The following is a 20,055-nucleotide window of genomic DNA, read 5'->3' as shown; positions in this document are numbered from 1 at the left end:
GGCGATGATAAATGAGAAGGCAAAATAATGGAAATATCACACGAGGAAAACTGGTGGTCCTGAGGAAAAAAGAACAAATTAAACAGAAACGACAACAAAACGTTTCTCTTTAGCTTTTTAAACCTTCAAATTCAAAGGATTAAATAATTAGAGAGAATTCTAAATTTCAGTGACCACATCCTGATGGATGGGGGGGCGGGGGGGTCAGAACACTGGAAAAATTTTCTTCCTGGGTTATGCAGATAACTCATGAAAGCACAATAAAATGGGGTGGGTTTGCCTTTAAAAGGAAATTAAAATGTTGGCAGGACCTCAGGTAAACATATGCCGTCTTCCGGGAGAAAAAAACACAAAAGTTGGCTCACTTCCTCCTAGAGACACTTAAAATGCATGGCTCTCCATCTTGACCAAACACTGGACTCGCTTGGAGAACTTTAAAAACATCGACGGTCCCGCAAAGCAGATGTTCTTTTCAGTTTATTTATTTATTTATTGGAGAGAGGCACGGACAAGTGCGAGGCGGGGGAAGGGCAGAGAGAGAGAGAGAGAGAGAATCCCAAGCCGGCTTCACACTGTCAGCGCAGAGCTCGCCGTGGGGCTCCGACCCACAAAGCCATGAGATCATGACCTTTGCCGAAACCGAGAGCCGGACCCTCAAAGGACTGGGCCACCCAGGCGCCCCTCCCCCAGGTCAGGTGGTGTGGTCCTGAACAGCCCCTCTGCCCGGCGCTGTCCCTTGTGCTGATGAAAACAGAGTGGAGGAGGCAGAGGGAAACACGGCCCCCCCACGTGTGTAGGGGTCCCCCCTCAGAGCCGGATCGAACGAGGGCCATGTGAGGTGTGACCCCGCCCCCCACCCCCAGGAGGCAGCTCCGGGACTGACAGAAGGTCTCAGGTCCACAGCTGGGTCTTGACGAACACTTCACCTTGTGCTTCGTAGTTCAGCTCCTGCCAGTTCAGGACGTTAGCGCTGAAGGCCTTACCATTGTAGACGGAGTTTATTTCGACTGGTGACAGCACAAAGTCCCACATGTTCACCTCTCCAATGTCTCCCACTAAGGACTGGTTCGTATCAAAGTTGCCAGCAAAGGAATCCTGCTCCTGCCCCAGGATGATGCTTGCTCCTGCCCCCACAGTGTATCCCTTCTTCAGACTCGTCCTCACCATGGGCCTCCCATCCACCCAGAGCTCTACAATCCCTGAGCTGGACTCCCAGCTGATGCAGAAGTGCATTGGTGCATAAGACTTCTCCGGAGCCTTGAAGTAGGCGTCCGAGCCACCCACAGATACGCTGTATACTCCACTCTTGTTCTTGAAGAGGAGGATCTCATTGCTCTGTGTCCTGGTGGCATAAGAGAAGAGGCTATATGGGCGGGTCAAGGCGGTATAGACTCGCAGGCATACGGTGAAAGCCTTCAATGGCTCCTGGACCTGAGCAAACAGGGTTACGAAGGACTTATCGGACTCTATGGGGAACACAAAGGCCTTTTTTTGCATGTCTGTGGGATAGAAAAGAGAGAGAGAAAATGGCGGCAGTTGAGTTACGTTAAAAAACAAAATTCAGAGGAGTAAATTTAAAGATCTAATTGGCCTTATTCCCTGGTTCATGAATTGGGCAGCATCCCTTCCAGCAGAAAGAAAGGAGCTCTGAGAACTACAGGGTAGAAGGTTCAGGGAGAGAAAGTTTCTAGCAAGGGGTAGATTACTTCAAGCAGGGTCACCGTCCTATGGGGGAGGAAGGGCTGCTCTCAGGCGAATTAACCTCGTTAGTGCTGACCAGCTTGCCAACCGATTGACCAGTTAAAGATTGTATTCCAGGGGGAGGCTGGCACTGAAATCAGGTGAGGTAGTCAGTCTCGGTTTGCCGATGTGGGTGGGGCTTAACACAAGTGATTCCATGAGGGCCTGTGGTCTCTCTTTTAACAGCTTGTTAGGCCACGAAGCTGTATTCTGTCACTATGTGGATTTAGAAACCAGACTGCCCTCTTCCCCAGACCACCACCCCTTCCCCGCACTGGCCATTTTCCCCATGGCCTTAACACAGTCTGGCCGGGAGACGAGAACTCAGCGACCATCCAGAGCCGCGCTTACCGCTTTGGAGAAAAGCTCCAGGGAGGCCGATGACGACCAGGAAACACAGTGACAACTTGTCCATGTCTCCGCCCCGCCGTCCCCGGGCCCGGAATCTGGGTTCTCGTCGTGGAAAAAGTATTGGCAGCTGGGATCCCCATCTCTGGTCTGCTCTGCTTGAACTTTTATGAGCCACAGTCACAGTGACTTCAGCTGATGGGTAAATGATTCTCCAAAATTGCCCTCTGGTGCCATGAATCAAAGCCCGAAGAGCAAATAAACCAAGATAAATTGCAAAATGAGAGATCAATGTGGGTTATTTATTAGCGACGCTGCGGTGCCTGCTGGTTCTCCAACAGTGCTGGGTGGCAGTGCTTGGTGAACTAAAACAGTCACATCCTGGAAATCCATTCCGGGGAAATCCATTCTAGAATATCGGGCGGGGTGGGGGTGAGGTGGCTTGAGGGGGTGGAGGAGGCTTTATTCACAAAGACAACCACAACTTAGAAAATTGTGGGCATGTTTAAACAGATGGTGTAGATCCACATCCATTGAACAGAATGGACAGCCGTTTACAACGGCGGTTGTGAATTTTATGCTACAACACGTAAATATGCTTATGATGCTGTAAGAGAAAACTTAACATGAATTTGTTTATACCCTTTTTAAAATTTTTTTGATGTTTACTAGTTTTTGAGAGAGAGACAGAGACAGAGACAGAGTGCCAGCTGGGGAGGGGCAGAAAGAGAGGGAGACACACAATCCGAAGCAGGTTCCAGGCTCTGGGCGGTCAGCAAAGGGCCCGTCGCGGGACTCGAACTCACGAACCTCGAGATCATGACCTGAGCTGAAGTCGGACGCTTAACCGACTGAGCCCCCCCAGGTGTCCCCCCCCCTGCCCCCGGTAGTTTTATCATAGGATTTAGGTATCATTTGGCCCTTTGTCCTTTTAACTTCAGCCTTAACGCCTGATTCTACTTCTGAACAAACAGGATACAAGACCCCTTCTGTAAAGGAAAACCAGCGCTGATGACGTGGCTGTACTAACATCAGCTAGAAGTGGCCTCAGTGGGCAATTAATCTTACTCCCCATTTACTGTGAAAAAGAATTGCTTAGAACCAACTCACCCAAACTAAAATCACCCTTTTTGGAAGATGTCACCCAACATTTAATTGGATCATGTCTGACAGCTCTATGTAGTACGACAATACATCAGTTACCTTGGGATATATTTTCTAACAAAATTACATGGAAATATCTACCAGTGAGCTAAACTGTTTAAATTTAAGCATTCCAGGAATGCTTTATCGAGAGCTTTTTAATGTTCCCTGAATGCAAATGCCAGCTGTAAAAATTTTCCTGGCTAAAATTATTAGGGCCAGAGGCTGTCCACTAAACTATGTGTAGTAAGGTAACAGTAATTGAATTCCGAGGAAAATATTAGCTCAGCCCACATCCTTGGGGATTTGGGATGGTCTTCTATAATTAAGACATATCTCCTGACTGGATTCTTTAACCAGAAAGAAGTGTCAACCCCCTCTTCTGCTTAGCTGAATGTCAGGGAATATGGATCTTCCCTAATTGGACAACAGAGAATATTCGCACTCACATTTTTGCCCGAGAATATATCCTTACCTTGCAGGCTTCCAAATAGTTACCAAAACTCAATTAGGGGAATCGATATTCACAAATAATTGCCTGAAAGGTTTGCCGTTCGTCCTCCTAATACGCTGGACCTAATCTTTAGCAAAACCTCCCACTGCTGTACCTCAGACCAACTCCACCAAAGTATACTCTGATGGTATATAATGAGTCTATGTTCAGGGATATAACGCAAAACAGCCTGATGATAATAACGGCAGACGACCGTTTCGAGAGCTTCCTACGTGCCAGATGCTACACTAAGTGTTCTCTAGCCATGATCCTATTTGATTCTTATGACAACTCTTTGAGCTACTTGCTACCGAAGGGGGGCAGAACAGGCCACCCCAAAATACGCCACTTTGACATATCAATTCTTTTGAATCAAAGTTACGTAAAAATAGTGCAGGAAGGACACCCCGACCCTCCTCTGTCCCTCTGGAAGCGGGAAATAAATCTCCCATGTGGAAGGTGCCCTCTCCGCACCAGGGAAGTAGAAGGCATCCTTAACACCAGAGGTAGGAAATGTAGGGCCAAGAAGGCTATATAAACAAACCTTGTTACTTCTTCACTAACCTGCTACCCAAAGTCCAAATCCCTCTGTCTCATCAACTCCTCACAAATGTTTTATTTCCTCGGCTAAAAAGCATAAAAGCTGCCTGCTTGGTCTCTTCTTTGAATGCCCCATTTTTATAGGCTCCCATCATATGAAACGAAATTTGTTTTCCTCCTGTTAACCTGTCTTACGTCAATTTAATTATCAGGCCAGCCAAAGAACCTAGAAGGGAAGAAGGGAAAAGTTCTCCTCCCCTACAGTTTTGGTGCCCAATGTGGGGCTCTCACTGTCACGCCCAGATGGTGCAGCTGAGGAATCCTGGGGCCCCCAATGGGAGCCGGCAGAAAGTAAGAATTCTTCTTTTTTTTTTTTTTTTAATATTTTTAATGTTTATTTACTTTTGAGAGAGAAAGAGAGAAAGACACAGCATGAACCGGAGAGGGGCAGAGAGTAAGGGAGACACAGAATCCGAAGCAGGCTCCAGGCTCCAAGGTGTCGACACAGATCCTAATGCAGGGCACGAGCTCACAAACCGTGAGATCATGACCTGAGCCGAAGTCAGTTGCTCAACTGACTGAGCCACCCAAGTGCCCCAGAAAGTAAGAATTCTTAACCATATCAGTCTCCTGGGCCTCTGCCCGCAGCGTCTGTTGGGAGTGAGAGTGGAGAGAGTTCTTTTCTTTTCTGAATTTAGATTAGCAGAAGAAAAGACTTGTGTGGACTGGTTCCCTGGATAGAACAACTATTGTAAAGATTTGTTATGAGTACCCCTGTTCGCCATTGACCCCTTTCCTCCCTCAGATGGTCACTGTTTTCCTTTTTCTCTTTTATGTCATTTGTCATAAGGAGGGAAACCACAGGGTAGAACCATAGGCGTAGGCCCCCTAAGTCTGCTGTTCGAGCCAGCCTCCCAGACTGCTGACTTCACGGTTCTCGCCGGACTGGCGTCTGCTGAGGCAAATTTTGTGTGCAAACCAGACGAGGTTTTCCTTTCATCTTGTTCTATGTCCTTAGAGCTTGGCTTTGTGACCAGTGAAAATAATCCCTCTGGTTCCCACCAGCTGGAAGGTGCACCTGCCAGTCTGCATTTAGCAGCCAGTCGAACAGACTGGGATTCCGAGACGTGCAGTCCGCAAGCAACACTCTCTTGTCCTACCTACCTACCCTGTACCAGTTCACAGGGGCACTTGTCACAAGGGCTCCAATCCATGAGGGGCCTTGGTCATCTCGACCTTTGTTGCCTCGTTAGTGCCGGAAAAGCCCCCTTTCAGTGGCACCTGCTGGTGCCACAGATATGCAAGTCTGTGACCGAGGCCCCTCATGTTCTCATGAGAAAACTGGAGACGCCATTTCCACCGACTGCCTATGACAACAAAGGGTTTTGCTTTCCCGGGCTAACGCTGGGAGCGAACTTTCTGAATCTTGTGAGGGCGGTGTCTTTTGTGCCCTTTTTTGGTGCATTTTTTTTTTAGTGCATCTCTTTGGCATCCTTGGTCAAGCCACGAAAAGGCTAACTGGTTTGAGTCACTATTGAGACCAATATAAGATCCGACAAGTCAATGGCCAAAGTATCCTCTGAATTAGAAAATGTCTGTATTTGAAGAAACTAATTTTTTTTTTTTCCGGAGAGTTCTCATCCTTATTGCCTCTTATGGAAAGACCACGTGAAAAAGTGGATACAAATGAGAATAACAGCTACTCTTAGGGACCCTCTTAACAAGACACACAAAGAACACAAATTAGACTTAGAACAAAGATGAAAGTCCACATTTAACGTCAATTCCCCTTCCTAAAGTCCGGCCTCACCTCCTTCGCAAATTCCAACTCCCCAAACTCCTCCACTTTCCCCAGAAAATCCCCTGAACACCCAGCCCCCTGGTTTAGCCATCCTTTCCCTAGAAGATTCACAGAGAACACTCCAGCCTGTTCTTGAGGCCCAGGGTACACGGGCTACTCAAGTGAAGGTGGAAGCCCATGCACACCTGGGACAGGTGCTTCACAAGCTCCATAATCAGTCACAGCTTCAAGTCTTTCCATGTGACGTCCTTTGTGGATACATCCTGGTCACACACCCCCTGCCCCCTGCCAGGCACACACACACACACACACACACACACACATACACAGCGACAAAGAATTCACTTCCCTTGGATAGCAACAGATTTTCCAAGTTATAACACCCTGTAACTTCCACTTTCAGAAGGCCCTGACAAATTTATGGAGGAATCAGAAGACGAGTGGCCAATCACCGCTCCATTCACAAGGACCTTGCCTGAAGGCGGAGGGATATTCTCCCACCCACGACTGTAGTGCAGTTAACAAGCCAAAGGGCCCCCTGGGAAAAACCCCTCTCGCAGAGACAAGAGGTAGCCAGAATTTCCCCCAGGCCCTCCTACAAAGAAACGGTAGGGGAATGGACGAACTGGGGGCTGATAGAAGCAATAGCAGAGTCTTTCCCCTTTACGGTGAATTTGTACAAGGTTGACTTGTGCTCTCAGAATGGAGAGCATCCAAAGGCTTTTGTTGAATGCTTCATACAGACCTTTCAAAGGCATACGCGCTATACCCTAAAGCTCCAGAACACAGAAATCTTTTAATTTCCCCCCTTAATTTCAGGGGAAATTTTCTCCCCGATCTAAAAAGACACATTCAAAATAGAGGAGTCTGATGGACCAGTCCCCTTCTAAGCATGAGAGTGGAAGCAGCGACCCAAGTCTTTGACGATAGCTTGCAAGAATGCAAGACAAAAAGAGAGTTAAAACCGACGATTCTCCATTTGTCACTTGAGTCTTGGGAGAGGCAAAGCATAATTCTGAGAGCTACTCAGCGTCCACTCAGACGCTTTCCTGTTCGCCTTCAGACATTTGCAGATCTTGCACCAAAAAAGAAAAAATCCAAATATTGGAAGTCAATTGTTCCGCATTTCAAAAAAAAAAGGCAGAAAAAATTGAAATAGTAATTATCCTAGACTTCTGTAACAGACAAATATGCTTCAAGACCCCTAGGAGAAAATTCACCTTCTTTCTCTGTCCCTGCAAAATGTAAATCTTGCCACGTCTTTAAAATGTAAACACCCCAGGAGACAACTAAAACACAGTCCACAATCAGACCTGAGACTGAAGGGGGGTGGGTAGCTTTTTAAATCATAAACTGCTGTAAAGGTCCACCTGCCAAACACTAGCCCATAGCCCCCATACAATCACGTGTCAAGGACAAATACAAATCTTAAATGTCTTCTCCGTAAGTATTAGTAAATACTAATTAGTAAATATCAATACTTTACAGCTTTAGCCATTGGAGCAAGTAACCTTAACTTGTTCTGTCTGACAGAGATATAATTTGAATTCAACTGTTATTTATAAATTAGTGACTTTCAGGGGGGCCTGGGTGGCTCAGTCGGTTAAGTGTCCAACTTTGGTTCAGGTCATGATCTCGTGGTTCACGGGTTCGAGCCCCACGTCGGGCTCTGTGCTGACAGCTCGGAGCCTGGAGCCTGCTTCCGATTCTGTGTCTCCCTCTCTCTCTGACCCTCCCCCCATTCATTCTCTGTCTCTCTCTGTCTCAAAAATAAATTAACATTATAAATTAGTGACTTTAACATTGCTGTACCTTATTCATGGCTACAATCTTAGAATGAAGGCTCTAAGATCTCTGTGTCTGCCTGTATGTTTATGTATGCCTATGTTTGTACACGCACAGAGAGATGGTATTTTCTTCTACCTCCAGAGGGTATTGTGAAAATTAATTTGTAAACATCCCTATTTAATTGGCTTAAAAATAAGTGCTTATGAAATAAGCATTCCTAAAACTCAGAAACATAGAAGCGTGTTTTCCAAGTTCATGTGATCTGGGGTAATCTTTATTATATACAAGCTAGTTTATTTTTTGTTAGTTTAATTAAAAGATACATGTCTTCGGGGTACCTGGGTGGTTCAGTCAGTTGAGCGCCCAACTCTTGGTTTCAACTCAGGTCACAATTTCACCTTGTGTGAGTTTGAGCCCCACATCATGCTCCGCGCGAACAGTGCAGAGCCTGCTTGGGATTCTCTCTCTCCGTCTTTCCTCCCCTTCCCTGCTCATGCTCTTTCTCCCTCCCTCAAAATAAGTAAATAAACTTTAAGAATTTTCAACTAAAAAATAAAATATACATGGCTTCAGAGTTATCGACACTGAATCTAATGCAGACATACAACATTTATCCCACCTATGTCCACTAGTCAAATACATGCATGCTATCTCTTAGAAAATTTGTCAGCCAGGAAAAGAGCTTGGGATCATGGCAGAGTGTCTCATGACGGATGCACGCATAGTCTAAATGGAATTGTTGAGCACAAATAATTCAGATATACGTAAGTGTGATAAAAGTTTATAGATGAACTTTTCAGCCAAAATTATGTTTCCCAAATCTTTGGGGTAACTTGAAACCTTAGAGTTTTGCTAAGTGATGGATATTTATTAAATATCTAGATCATTTCCAAAGAAGTCAAAATACTGGAAACAGTGATGACTGGACATAGGCTTATCTACCTTTGGCTTCTGTGACGTAGAAACTAAAGGTTTTGGGTCTGTTGGTAAACGTGTCAACTGTGCCATATTGAAACGTACTCATGAATTCACCAACCTGGAGAATGCTAGTGGAACAGTTCACAAGTGCTTACTTCTTAGTTTTGACTAGATATTAAAGGTTCTAAGGGTTAATGAATTCGAATTAATCCGTGTAGGTACAATTGCTAGATACAATAAGGGGACACGACTCTGTACACAAGGAAAGTGGGATACGTTTTTGGATATGAAAGTTTTGAGGCATGGAGATGCATATTTTGTTACGGAAAAAACAAAAGTAGATCTGTCCTGAAGTGAAATTGGTAATTTCAGAACGGGAAGGAAAATAATGGAGAACAAACTAAATGTATATTTGGGCAGAGAGAGAGAATATTACCATATATAGTCAAGTTGGCTAGAAATTGAATTGCTGTCGGGTCTTTCAAAATAAATATTATTATCAATAGGTTGTTTATGTAAGTTTCTTTCATGTGCTAAAAGGAAAAAGTGTCCTTGGACTATTGGTCTGCACTTGAAAAGATGTGATGGAAGTTCTTTTGCCTTTTAAGTAACTGGTCAAGAAAGCAAATATTTTCTTTACTGAAACCATGTCCTGTGCTTCGTGTGGTCTTTATCAAATCTTTGATGACTTAACTGAATCTTAATATTAAGAAGTGAGTTTTGCTTAACTCACTTCCGTATTTGCTTTTAAAAGATTTTGATGGGGGCGCCTGGGTGGCTCAGTCGGTTGGGCGGCCGACTTCGGCTCAGGTCATGATCTTGCGGTCCGTGAGTTCTAGCCCCGTGTCGGGCTCTGTGCTGACAGCTCAGAGCCTGGAGCCTGCTTCATATTCTGTGTCTCTCGCTCTCTGACCCTCCCTGTTCATGCTCTGTCTCTCCCTGTCTCAAAAATAAATAAACATTAAAAAAAATTAAAAAAAAAATAAAAGATTTTGATGACATAGATAATTAAATATTGTTTCATAATTGCCTGTGATTCCATTTTGTCAAGCATCCAAACCTTTTGATGTGTTTAACAAACTTCCCAAGTCAAATGCTAAGTGAAATTTTTTTATCTGGGTGTAATTTTCCAGAAAGTCCCTGGAACACCTCAAAAGATTTGTTCTCCCTCCTCAAAAAAAAAAAAAAAAAAAAAAACAAACTTTAAACTTGTTAACTTGTTAGCCTGATTTGATGTTAAATTACTTGAAAAGCATGATCACGTAAGTGATGTAAAACCTTAGTTTACATTTGTGTGGGTATACACTGTGAATATAAGTGGTTCCAGAATTTTTAGGAAATGTGCGAAATCCTGATATGTCCTGGTATAAAGCTATCAATCATAATCCCCGGTATTAGCTTTTTTTAAATTTTTTTAATGTTTATTTACTTTTGAGAGAGAGAGAGACACAGAGTGTGAGTAGAGGAGGAGCAGAGAGAGAGGGAGACACAGAATCCGAAGCAGACTCCAGGCTCCGAGCTGCCAGCATAGAGCCCAATGCGGGGCTCGAACTCACGAACCATGAGATCATGACCTGAGCCGAAGTCAGATGCTTAACCGACTGAGCCACCCCGGCGCCCCCCTCCCCAGGTATTATCTTAAAATGCTGCGTGCCACTGAAACAATCAATAATGAATTTCCAACAGATGTTTAACCATGGTCTTTTTTAAACACTTTTTCTCATTTATAGAAGTTACTGTTTTATGCTGATGTTTTTGCAAAAGTCATCTTCATGGCTTTTCATGGAAAGGACACTCACAAGCACAGGTTTCTGATAACTTTCCAATCACAGCACTGAACTGGAGAAGAATTGCACAACTCTAATGGAGAAACTGAGGGCTTCATACAACTTCTAACCAAAAAAGTAACAGCAGCAAGAATTCATCACCTGGGACTAAATGAGCTGCTAAGTGTGATTATAATCTTTTATGGTTGTAAAATTTGGAGCCCTGCTGGTTCTTTTATGTTTGTTTTTCTAGGTTTCAGAAAACCTTTTCTTCTGAATCTATCCGCAGTGTTCTGAAATATACCTCTGTGGATAAAGATGAAACATTTGTCGTTTTCCCCCTGCCTGATCCCTCCAGAATTTGGAAACTCTCAGTCTATATTGTTATTTTCATGGCACTATGGTTATTTATGCAAGTTCGATAAAAATCCCTTCTCCTTGTGACAGGACACACTTGAAAACGTCAGTTGTATACCAAGGCTTTGATTGGTTTTCTCAAGGCTTTGACTTGAGAATAATCTGTACAGCCTCAGATAGGACCAGATAGCTTTACGGAACTAAGGTTGACTTTCTGAAACCAAGAGAACCTATTGGGAAAACAGCCTGGTGCCTTACTTGCAGGGTTCCCAGTAGCTTTACCAGGTAGGTAAAGAAGGTCACTTATCGATAAAGTCGGGAACCTCGAGATGAGAGGGGTTTACCCACACGTGTAAGTATTGTAGGCAAAAGCTGATGGCAGGTTCTCGGCTTGGCTTCCGAGTAACGACCACACTTCCACGCAATGCAAGAAAAATTCTTAGTAACACATGAAGACCTTAACGAAAAGCCAGAAAGGCCTGGCTCAGGGTCACCGGTGCAGGCAGTCGATGGCTTATAAGGCTTCAAAAACCGCTCTGCATCCCCAGCTTGAAACCACCCCATGATGTTGCCAGGAGCTACCAAGAGATTTCTCCCTACATTCCAAATAGTTTTGATAATGAAGCTGTGCCAGGGATCAGATTAAGAGTTTTATAAAACCAACACGTCCTGAAGGTGGCAACCCCCAGACACACACTCCCCGAAGGTCTTAGGAGCCCTGAGCTGCAGGCTGCAGGAGTGTGGGGTGGCGGGGCTGTGAGCCCGTCCTGTGCCCATGATTCACAAGATCATTACTGTCCGTGTGTTAGTGCTCTGGCGTGTTGGTGTGCACGTTTCGAGTGGTCCGCCCCTAATTATGTATGGGTCTAATTATCCCACAAGCCCTGCTATTTTTAGTGTACAATTATGCAGAACACGAGGATTTTCAGGAATGCATATATCACATTATAACAGGGAAAATGCCTCTTATTTCAAAAAGGATGGAGCTTAAAACAATGTCGAATGAAAAAGGCAAGTTACAAAAGCTACGTAAATGTTATCTCGGACTCGGCTTTTAAAATCACAAACAACAGGATATAATGTACATCAATATCTATATGTCTACTGAGTTGAGAAAGTATTTCTAATGAATAATTCATCCTATCTCATTCATCGTCACAACTCCGGCCTACCAAGGAGAGAAGCCTCGGACATATTCGAATAGAGCGACCTTCTATAAAAGACCTGACCGGTACTCCTCAAGCCTGTCAAGGTCATGAGACATGAGGAAAGCCTGAGAAACTGTCATGGACCAGAGGAGGCCAAAGAGAGATGACAATTAGTGGAGTGTGGTCTCCTGGCCTGAGTCCTTGAACAGAAAACATACATTAGTGTAAATAAAAACTAGAGAAATCTGAATGGAGACTAGAGTTCGGTTACGAGCAATATGCCAACCATTGTCTTTGAGTTTTAACAAATGCACCAGTGGTGACGCAAAATGTTAAAATTAGGGGAAATTGGGTGAAGGGCTTATAGGAACTCTGCATTATTTTTGTAACTTATCTACCCATCTAAAATTATTGCAAAGTAAAAGTTTTTTTTAAGTTCTACTCATTAAAAAATATGTAAGAAACATGCAACATAATTTCATGATTATGCTTACATCTGGGTCAGAGGACAAAGCTTTCTTTCAATTGTTTGAGTTTGTTTTTTTTTTTCAATTGTTTGAGTTTTTAAAAAAATCTGATGCAGATTTCCATTCCTGGTGCAGTCCTTTCTCAAAACAAAAAAGACGCGTTTTTAAAAAAAGGAATATTTTTTTTTAATGTTTATTTATTTGGAGAGAGAGAGTACACAAGCAGGGAAGGAGCAGAGAGAGAGGGTGAGAGAGCATCTCAGGCAGGCTCCGTGCTGTCAGTGCAGAGTCCAGTGTGGGGCTCATCTCACAAACCATGAGATCGTGACTTGAGCCAAGATCAAGAGTCGGACACTTAACCGGCTGGGTGTAGCCCTAAAGAGGGATATTTGTGAGTTACAATTAGAAGAGTATATATACATACAACTTCCAAACAAGAGAGAAAATGTAAGTGTTGAGGTATAAGGAAACTAATAAGTTGTACTGCTCTCCTTTCTAGCTGAGTTTCAAACCAGTTGAGAGAAATCGAGATGTCAGACAGAGGTCAAGACATTGGCTTTGAGGCTAAAGGGGCTGTGCTGGTTAAGATGGCTTCATCCTGACCCTCAGATGTAGACAGCTTCACTCATGCACCCGCGGTGAGTTCTGGAGCAGACAGATGTCCCCCCGTGGGTGCAGGGCACGTACTGTCAAAGTCACCCCAAAGCGGAGAGCAGACTCAAACACGTGCTATCTGCAGACAGGCAGGTCCCCAAATACAGACACACACATCCACACACGAAGAAGGGGACAGAAAGGGATGGCCATGCGCATGCTCGGTTCCCCATCCCAAAGTCATCAATGGGCAAGTCGTTCCTTCCAGGTGGATGAGGCTGGAGTCCCGGAGAGCCAGTTCTGTGGCACAAAAACTCCCGATTCATAGTGTTTGCTGGTTTCCGTGCCGTAAATGTTCCCACCAGGGCTGACTTCGGACTCTCGGTGTGATGTCTGGAAGAGGCGCGCAGAGCGTCCACCAGCCAGCTGCAGGACACCCTACTTCTCCCCCGGAGGGAACCGCGTGGAAGGGAAGTGAGGCCAGGAACGTTTCTCTGAGGCTGCTTCCATCACACAAGGAATGGGAAGGAAACACTGCATCCCCAAATACGTTCTTTTCATTCATAGGGCTCAGCCAATACACCTGTGACCAACCAGACCTGTGGCTGTCCTCAGTGCTCCTTTACGAACTCTCCTATGACTGCCGGTGGCCAATGTAGCCTGTGTTCCAGAAACGGAAATGGGTCCAAACAGTAGGTTAATTACATTAACTATATAAGGCCAGGCTAATGCCAAATCTAAAACTAACTCCTTACTCTTCCCAATCGAAATTGCTTCTATTCATATTGTCCAACTATAGTTCCTACACCAAAAGTTCTGCGACAAAGTTAAATGACAACATCAGAGTATTTCAGTAATAAATGCCAACAGCAGGTAGATGCATCCATCTAAAATTTAAGTCAATCTTCATTATTACATCTCCAGGGAGAGATTAAATTCCAAAAATTAAATTCCCCTATAAGTAAAGTACAAATTAGTTAAAGTCCAAAGTCAAATTGTCTCACTCTTGTGAGTTGAAACTCCGGAGGAATTCTGCCCCCCACCCAGCCCCAATTTCTAAATCTATTTGCATTAGCCAGTCACACTACATAATCCGTGCAGAGTCACATTCCTTCAGCAGCAGCGGCCCAGGCCTCTTCCTCGAAAGGAGTGTGGCTCTTTCAACTCTTGCAAAGTTGGAAGAGCCCTTCCTTTAAAGAATTCGAAGAGTTTAATGGGATGCACACAAGTAACACAGCATGCACTCCCCCCCACCCGTAAAATGTAGAAAACAAACCAATACCACAGCTCCTAAATCAGCTATCCCAGACAAAATAATGCTCTGCAGACCCAGCACTCAGTGTTGGCCAAAGGCAGTACCAGAAACTCCATAATGTCTGAGAGAATGAGAATGGTCGAAGAACATCTTGGTTGAGACTTCACGAGATGCCAGTCAATTAAGGTTCGTTGTCCTGAGTCTATAACCTATAAACTCATTGGGAAGAATCTCTTGAAAGACTAATTTGAAATACAGGGACTTACCCTGCACACCCAGAGATCAGGACTGGGGCCATTGCTGCCCTCTTGACAGTTCAGTCATCAGCCATATTGGCAAAGCCTGTCACCATGTCTATTTGATGTATCCTTCTTCTCCTTTGTGCGTAATCAAACCCTCTTGATTCCTGCCCATCCCTTTGAGCCTTACGGCTTTGATATCCCGTTTCTGACACCCCCTGCAGGCTCTCAGCTAGCGACACATTCTGGGCAGGAATGTCTCCTCCTCGAGAATTGTTCAGGCGTGTGAAATACGCTTGGAGAAGGTCCTTCTTGGGTGCTCACATCTCTTTCAACTTTATAAACACCCCAAGCAGATTTCTGAACTGAAGTTGCTGTTGATGCTTCTGAAGCTTAGCCCATGCGGCCAAGCACCCTCCTTAAGGAGTCTCTCCGTCAGCTTGCGAATGCTTCAGGCCATCCCTGAGCAGCGCCCTTCCTGCCCTGCCATTTTCTTACGTAATGAACAAAGCCAGAGCCAACTTTGGAAGGGGTGACCCAAGTCAAGTAAAAAAATATATAAAATACACTTGCCATTCAAATTTAGCTTCAACATAAGGCCCCTAGCACCCCCTTCCCACCAGCGTGCCAGCTCCTCTGCCCGTCAGATAGGCAAATTGTAGCACCACCACCATTGGCCACTGGTTCATTCTGTTCAATGACAACACTTGTTTCTGCAACGTGAACCAATTCAGGTGTGACAGATAAGTGAGGGAGTATCGGTGGCCGATTGCTATTCTCCACCGCCAAGTAACAGCAGCCACCACGGTGGACACCAACACGGGGAGTACATCAACCTGGAGGAACATGGAGTCACGTGTTTCTCCTCTCAGTCCACCCGGCCACATGCTTCTGTCTTAGAAAGACCTTCTTGGTGTGTTTGCCTTTTCTCTGTCACCCAATCTTTACTTATACATCTTTCCATCAGGTGAGACTTACCTAGTCCCCTTTTTTTTTAAGGTAAAGGCAAAAATTTGGATTGTTTTATCTTAATTTAGTCATGAAAGTAGTTTTATTAGAATAGTTACTGTTTGTGTCATTGAACCCATTCCATCGTTGCAAAAGTTTTTGGGTTTTTTTTTTTTTTGGTTTTATGGGTTTGTTTGTTTGTTTAAGTTTATTTCATTTATTTTGAGAGAGATGGAGAGGGAGAGAGAGAATCCCAAGCACAGAGCCCAACACAGGGCTCAAACTCACAAACCGTGAGATCATGATCTGAGCCGAAACCAAGAGTCGGAGGCTTAACCAACTAAGCCACCCATGAGCCCCTGTTGCAGAAGTTTTTAATGGTATGCCCTAAACTATATTTCCCCTATAATCCCTGTTACTTTTTAGGATAAAAATTTGAAAGAATAGAAAGCTTCCTCATGATATATTACAGCAGAAATATCAATTGAGAGATATTCACAAAGAGATGGAAAATCTTCTGAAATGTTTTATATGGAGTTTCCCGTCTTTAAAATGGAACCAACCTTGTAAGCCAAAGTCTGATAATGTAGACACTCTACACAGAAAACAAATGGTTGGACGACTGAAAATCGGCAACAGCTGTTCACCAAAAGCTGCTCATTTAAGTCTCTTGAGGGTAGAAACTAGGGCAGAAGAAACATTGTGTAGGGTCTTTGCAAAAGACTTTTCCAGTGAGCAGCGGGTAGCGTAATCTGAAAGGATTTTGCCTCGTGAGGAACTTGAACCAGGAACCCAAGCAATTCTGACTTTCTCTGTTTCCTTCAACTCTGCTCAAACTGAAGAATAAGCTCTTGGTCCAGATTCAAAAGTATAAACAGAGAATGAACACGCCGAGTGCAGATTACGTAATGTCCCCATTGGTCCTAATCGACGGTGGTTGGTGATTTCAGAGCCCTATAAAAACATGGTTGCCAGAAACCACCTGGACGTGGGATGGGGGCTCAGTTACGGAAGAAAGAGGCTGGAAGAAGCCAAAAGGAATCCCCTCCAGCAGGGCATCGGAAGACCTGCGTTTCCTTTCCACTGAGCTGGGCTCTTCCTTTCAGGACAGTGGCTTTTGCTCCTCAGTCTTCACACTCTGTGCGGTGAAGGAAAGCGTCACTTTTCACTTTGTGCTTCTGGGAACCAGGGGCTCTTGCACGAGTCAGGGATTCCGCAAGCAGCTAACACTTTCACAAACCAACGAAGATCTAAACAGCTTGACGAACGGGTGCATTGTTTCCACCTGCTTTTTGGGTGGTATGTTCCAGAAGGTCTTACCTGGTACCAAGTTTTTCAACAGAAAGAAGGAAAGAAGGAAGGAAAGAAAGGAAGAAAAGGAAACCACCATTTTTATGTGGTCCCTAAGGTACCTTGAAGTTCAAAAAGCTTCCTCGGCTGTGATCCGCAGTGATGACTGCTGCAGTGGACTGCTCGCTAACCCTTCGACACTCCCTTCAGGCGATGGATGGCACATTGAGGAGAGAAGGCAGGCAGCCCCGGCAGGGCTGAGGCAACGTTCTGATGTGTGGGACCCAGACTGTGGGGGACACAACCACTGACACGTGAGGGGAAGGGGGTTTCATCTCTGAGAGTTTGCCCTTCAGCACCCTGTGCTCTGAGCGGAGCAGGAAGGACCTCAGAGCCATGGTGGGGACTCAAAACATGCCAACCAGGCAGCTCATACCCTGGCATCCTCCCGGCCAGGATGTTAGGACTGAAGGTCCTGCCATCGCAGATGCTGCCAATCTCAACTGGTGATAACACGAAGCCCCCCACGTTCACAGCTCCCATGTCTCCCACCAAGGACTGGTTCTGATCCAAGACCACCCACCCTCGAGCAATCTGCTCCTGCCCCGAACAAGGCTTGTCCCTGTCCCACAGAGCGTCCCTTCTTCAGATTCCTCCTCACCAGGGTTGGCCCGTCTACCAGGAGCTCGGCGATCCCTGCGGGAGACTCCCAGCCCGAACACAGGCACTCTGGACCAGGGGAGCTCTGTGGGATCTCGAAATACGTATCAGAACCACCCACTGACACGCTACACACTTCAGCCCTTTCTTCAGAGAGAAGGATTCATTTTCTTGCTCCGGGATGCTCTAGGCCCAGAGATTGCGCCACGCAGAGATTAGTACAGGACCTGACCCACAGCTGTGAAGGACGTGGTGTCTTCTCTGGCTGTGCCTCAGGGGTGACAAAGGAATCACCCAGCTCGATGGGGGACACAAAGGCTTTCCTGCCCACGTGTGTGGGAGACAAAAGTAGAGGAGAGAAGTTACGTGACTTGGGGGTCCCTGGGTGGCTCAGTCGGGTAAGCATCCAACTCTTGGTTTAGGCTCAAGTCGTGATCTTGCAGTTCATGAGTTCAAGCACTGAGTCGGGCTCTGTGCTGACAGTGCGGAGCCTGCTTGGGATTCTCTCTCTCTCTCTCTCTCTCTCTCTCTGCTCCTCTCCTGTTTGCGATTTCTCTCTCTCCCTCTCAAAATAAATAAATAAACTTGGGGTGCCTGGGTGGCTCAGTCAGTTAAGCATGATCGGCTTAGGCCATGATCTAACGGTTCATGAGTTCAAGCCCCACATTGGGCTCTCTGCTGAGCCTGCTTCGGATCCTCTGTCCCCTTCTCTCTCTCTCTCTCTCAGCCCCTCCCCACCCTCTCTCTCTCTTTCAAAATAAATACACTTAAAATTGTTTAATAAGTAGATAAATAAACAAAAAGAAGAAGTTACACGACTTGGAACACACCAAGATCTCTTCCCTCACTTCTCTGTATAAATTAGGAAACCACATATCCTGCCCGGCCCCTTAGCCTCCCCGCCCAAGCTGCCAGTTGCCTGCATTTGCTCTGAGCAACCAGTTCCCTCAGACCAGACCCCAGGCCCAGCCTCGGGCAGCCTCTCCCTCCCCGGGCAAAAATGCTGAAGTTGGCAAATACCCGGCAACACGGCAACACCCACTCATGTCTAGTCGCTGCTGTGTCTGCAATTGAGTCTCAAAGATGGGTCCATGGAGAGGATGAGGGAGGCCAATGTCCCAGGGCTCTGGTGACCTGGATGCGATGGTCTCAAGACCTACTCTTCTGGGTTTATACCCACAGTAGTGGGCACATCACAGCTGATATGTGAATGACTTCCCAGACTCAGCCCGTTAGGCCAGGAGTCAGGGCTCCAGGGTAAAGGCAGCAGGATCTTTCCAGAAAAGGGAGACCCCTCAGGGATAGTTATAAAAGTCTCCTGTGCCTGCTGGTATCCCAACTCTGTGAGAAAATGTTTGCAAACTGGCAAATCAGGGGCAGCCGGTTGTGTTTCCCTGTCCCTGAAACACTGTGTGGCCGTTCTTAGAAAACAGGGGACGTAAAAACTGAGCCTAAAGGAAGAAAGTCATCTCTTCTGTTTTAGGGAACAAATGTATCTCCTGTCACTGAGGGCTTTGACAGATACAGCCTGGACTCGGACACAACAGAGGGGTGAAGGGGACAGTCACCCATGCAAATAGTGCTTCACAACTGCATCATGGCACCAGGATTCTAAGCTTTATCAAGAAAGGAAACAGGATTGTTCCCCAACAGAGAAGCCAGTGTGGGTTACGTACTTGACATTCGTGTCACTGCAGAGCTCAGTTCAGGGGGTGCAGATTCAAAGTCAAGGACGATGGGGCAGGACAGAGGAATTCCATCTCTATCTTGGGGCATGAATCCCATCCCCTTCTGCATTGTTCTGGTGCCAGGGCTCTGGGCACAACTGGACAGGAAAACACAACTGAGCATCAGAGCAGGCTGAACGTCAGAGATCACAACCCAAACACCTCAGATGACCCTACTGAAACTGCACAGCCTGGAGGTCCTGCCCAGTCCAGTATATTGCCCTTTCTGTCCTACTGGGAGGACCTGAAAAGTACAAGGTCCCTGGCCACCTTCCAGGCAGGAGCCAGGAACACAGACGACCTCGCTAACAGAACACTCACTAATAGACAAATGACCCGAAAATACCCTTCTTTTGCAACTACCTTACCCAATGCTCTTTTTGAATAATTGAGGACCCGAAGGCCCCCGGAGCCCCCACAGCCCTCCCTCTCACAGACCCCTCACTCCCTCGACTCGCTACAGAATCAGTGTGTCATGAGCCCCAGTCTGGTTGTTTGTCCTTCCCCCTCCAAGTAAGTGGACAGACTTTATTTTAGGTTCTGTTTTTGTTTTCGATTGCTACAATAAACATGAATGAAACAGACACAGGAAATAAAAATGACTGACATGAGATGTGCACGAAGCCTAATAAAGCAGGCACAGAAAGAGTTGTCCAGATTCTCTCTCCAGACTTTATATGGCCATCATTCTGTGCGATTTTATCATCTTGTCCCGTACTCACTGACAGGGTCACTTCGTCATCTCTGGCCACAGGACTCAAGAACCGTCTTACCTCCCTTCACAGGGACAGGACTACATACCTATGGGCCAGCTACTCCAGTTTCTAAGGCAT

The 20,055-nt window shown here is 45.7% G+C and overlaps 1 protein-coding gene across 1 annotated transcript; it reads right to left on the bottom strand.

Moving 5' to 3' along the window:
- Window positions 1–460: 460 nt before the first annotated feature.
- LOC131496007 (C-reactive protein-like) lies at window positions 461–2,248 on the bottom strand. The gene is made up of 2 exons (XM_058701120.1): window positions 2,092–2,248; window positions 461–1,499 (listed from the first exon to the last, which is right to left on the bottom strand). The coding sequence occupies exons 1-2, from the start codon at window positions 2,153–2,155 to the stop codon at window positions 892–894; spliced, it is 672 nt and encodes a 223-aa protein (XP_058557103.1). The 5' UTR covers window positions 2,156–2,248; the 3' UTR covers window positions 461–891.
- Window positions 2,249–20,055: the final 17,807 nt, after the last annotated feature.

Source organism: Neofelis nebulosa, chromosome 15, assembly GCF_028018385.1.
Source record: "Neofelis nebulosa isolate mNeoNeb1 chromosome 15, mNeoNeb1.pri, whole genome shotgun sequence".
Taxonomy (NCBI): Eukaryota; Metazoa; Chordata; class Mammalia; order Carnivora; family Felidae; genus Neofelis; species Neofelis nebulosa.
This window is presented reverse-complemented; position numbering and strand designations above follow the sequence as displayed.

Coding starts and splice junctions, on each gene's coding strand:
- LOC131496007 (XM_058701120.1), bottom strand. CDS start 2,155: ATGGACAAGTTGTCACTGTGTTTCCTGGTCGTCATCGGCCTCCCTGGA. Junction 1,500..2,091: donor TGGAGCTTTTCTCCAAAGCG/GTAAGCGCGGCT, acceptor TCTATCCCACAG/ACATGCAAAAAAAGGCCTTT.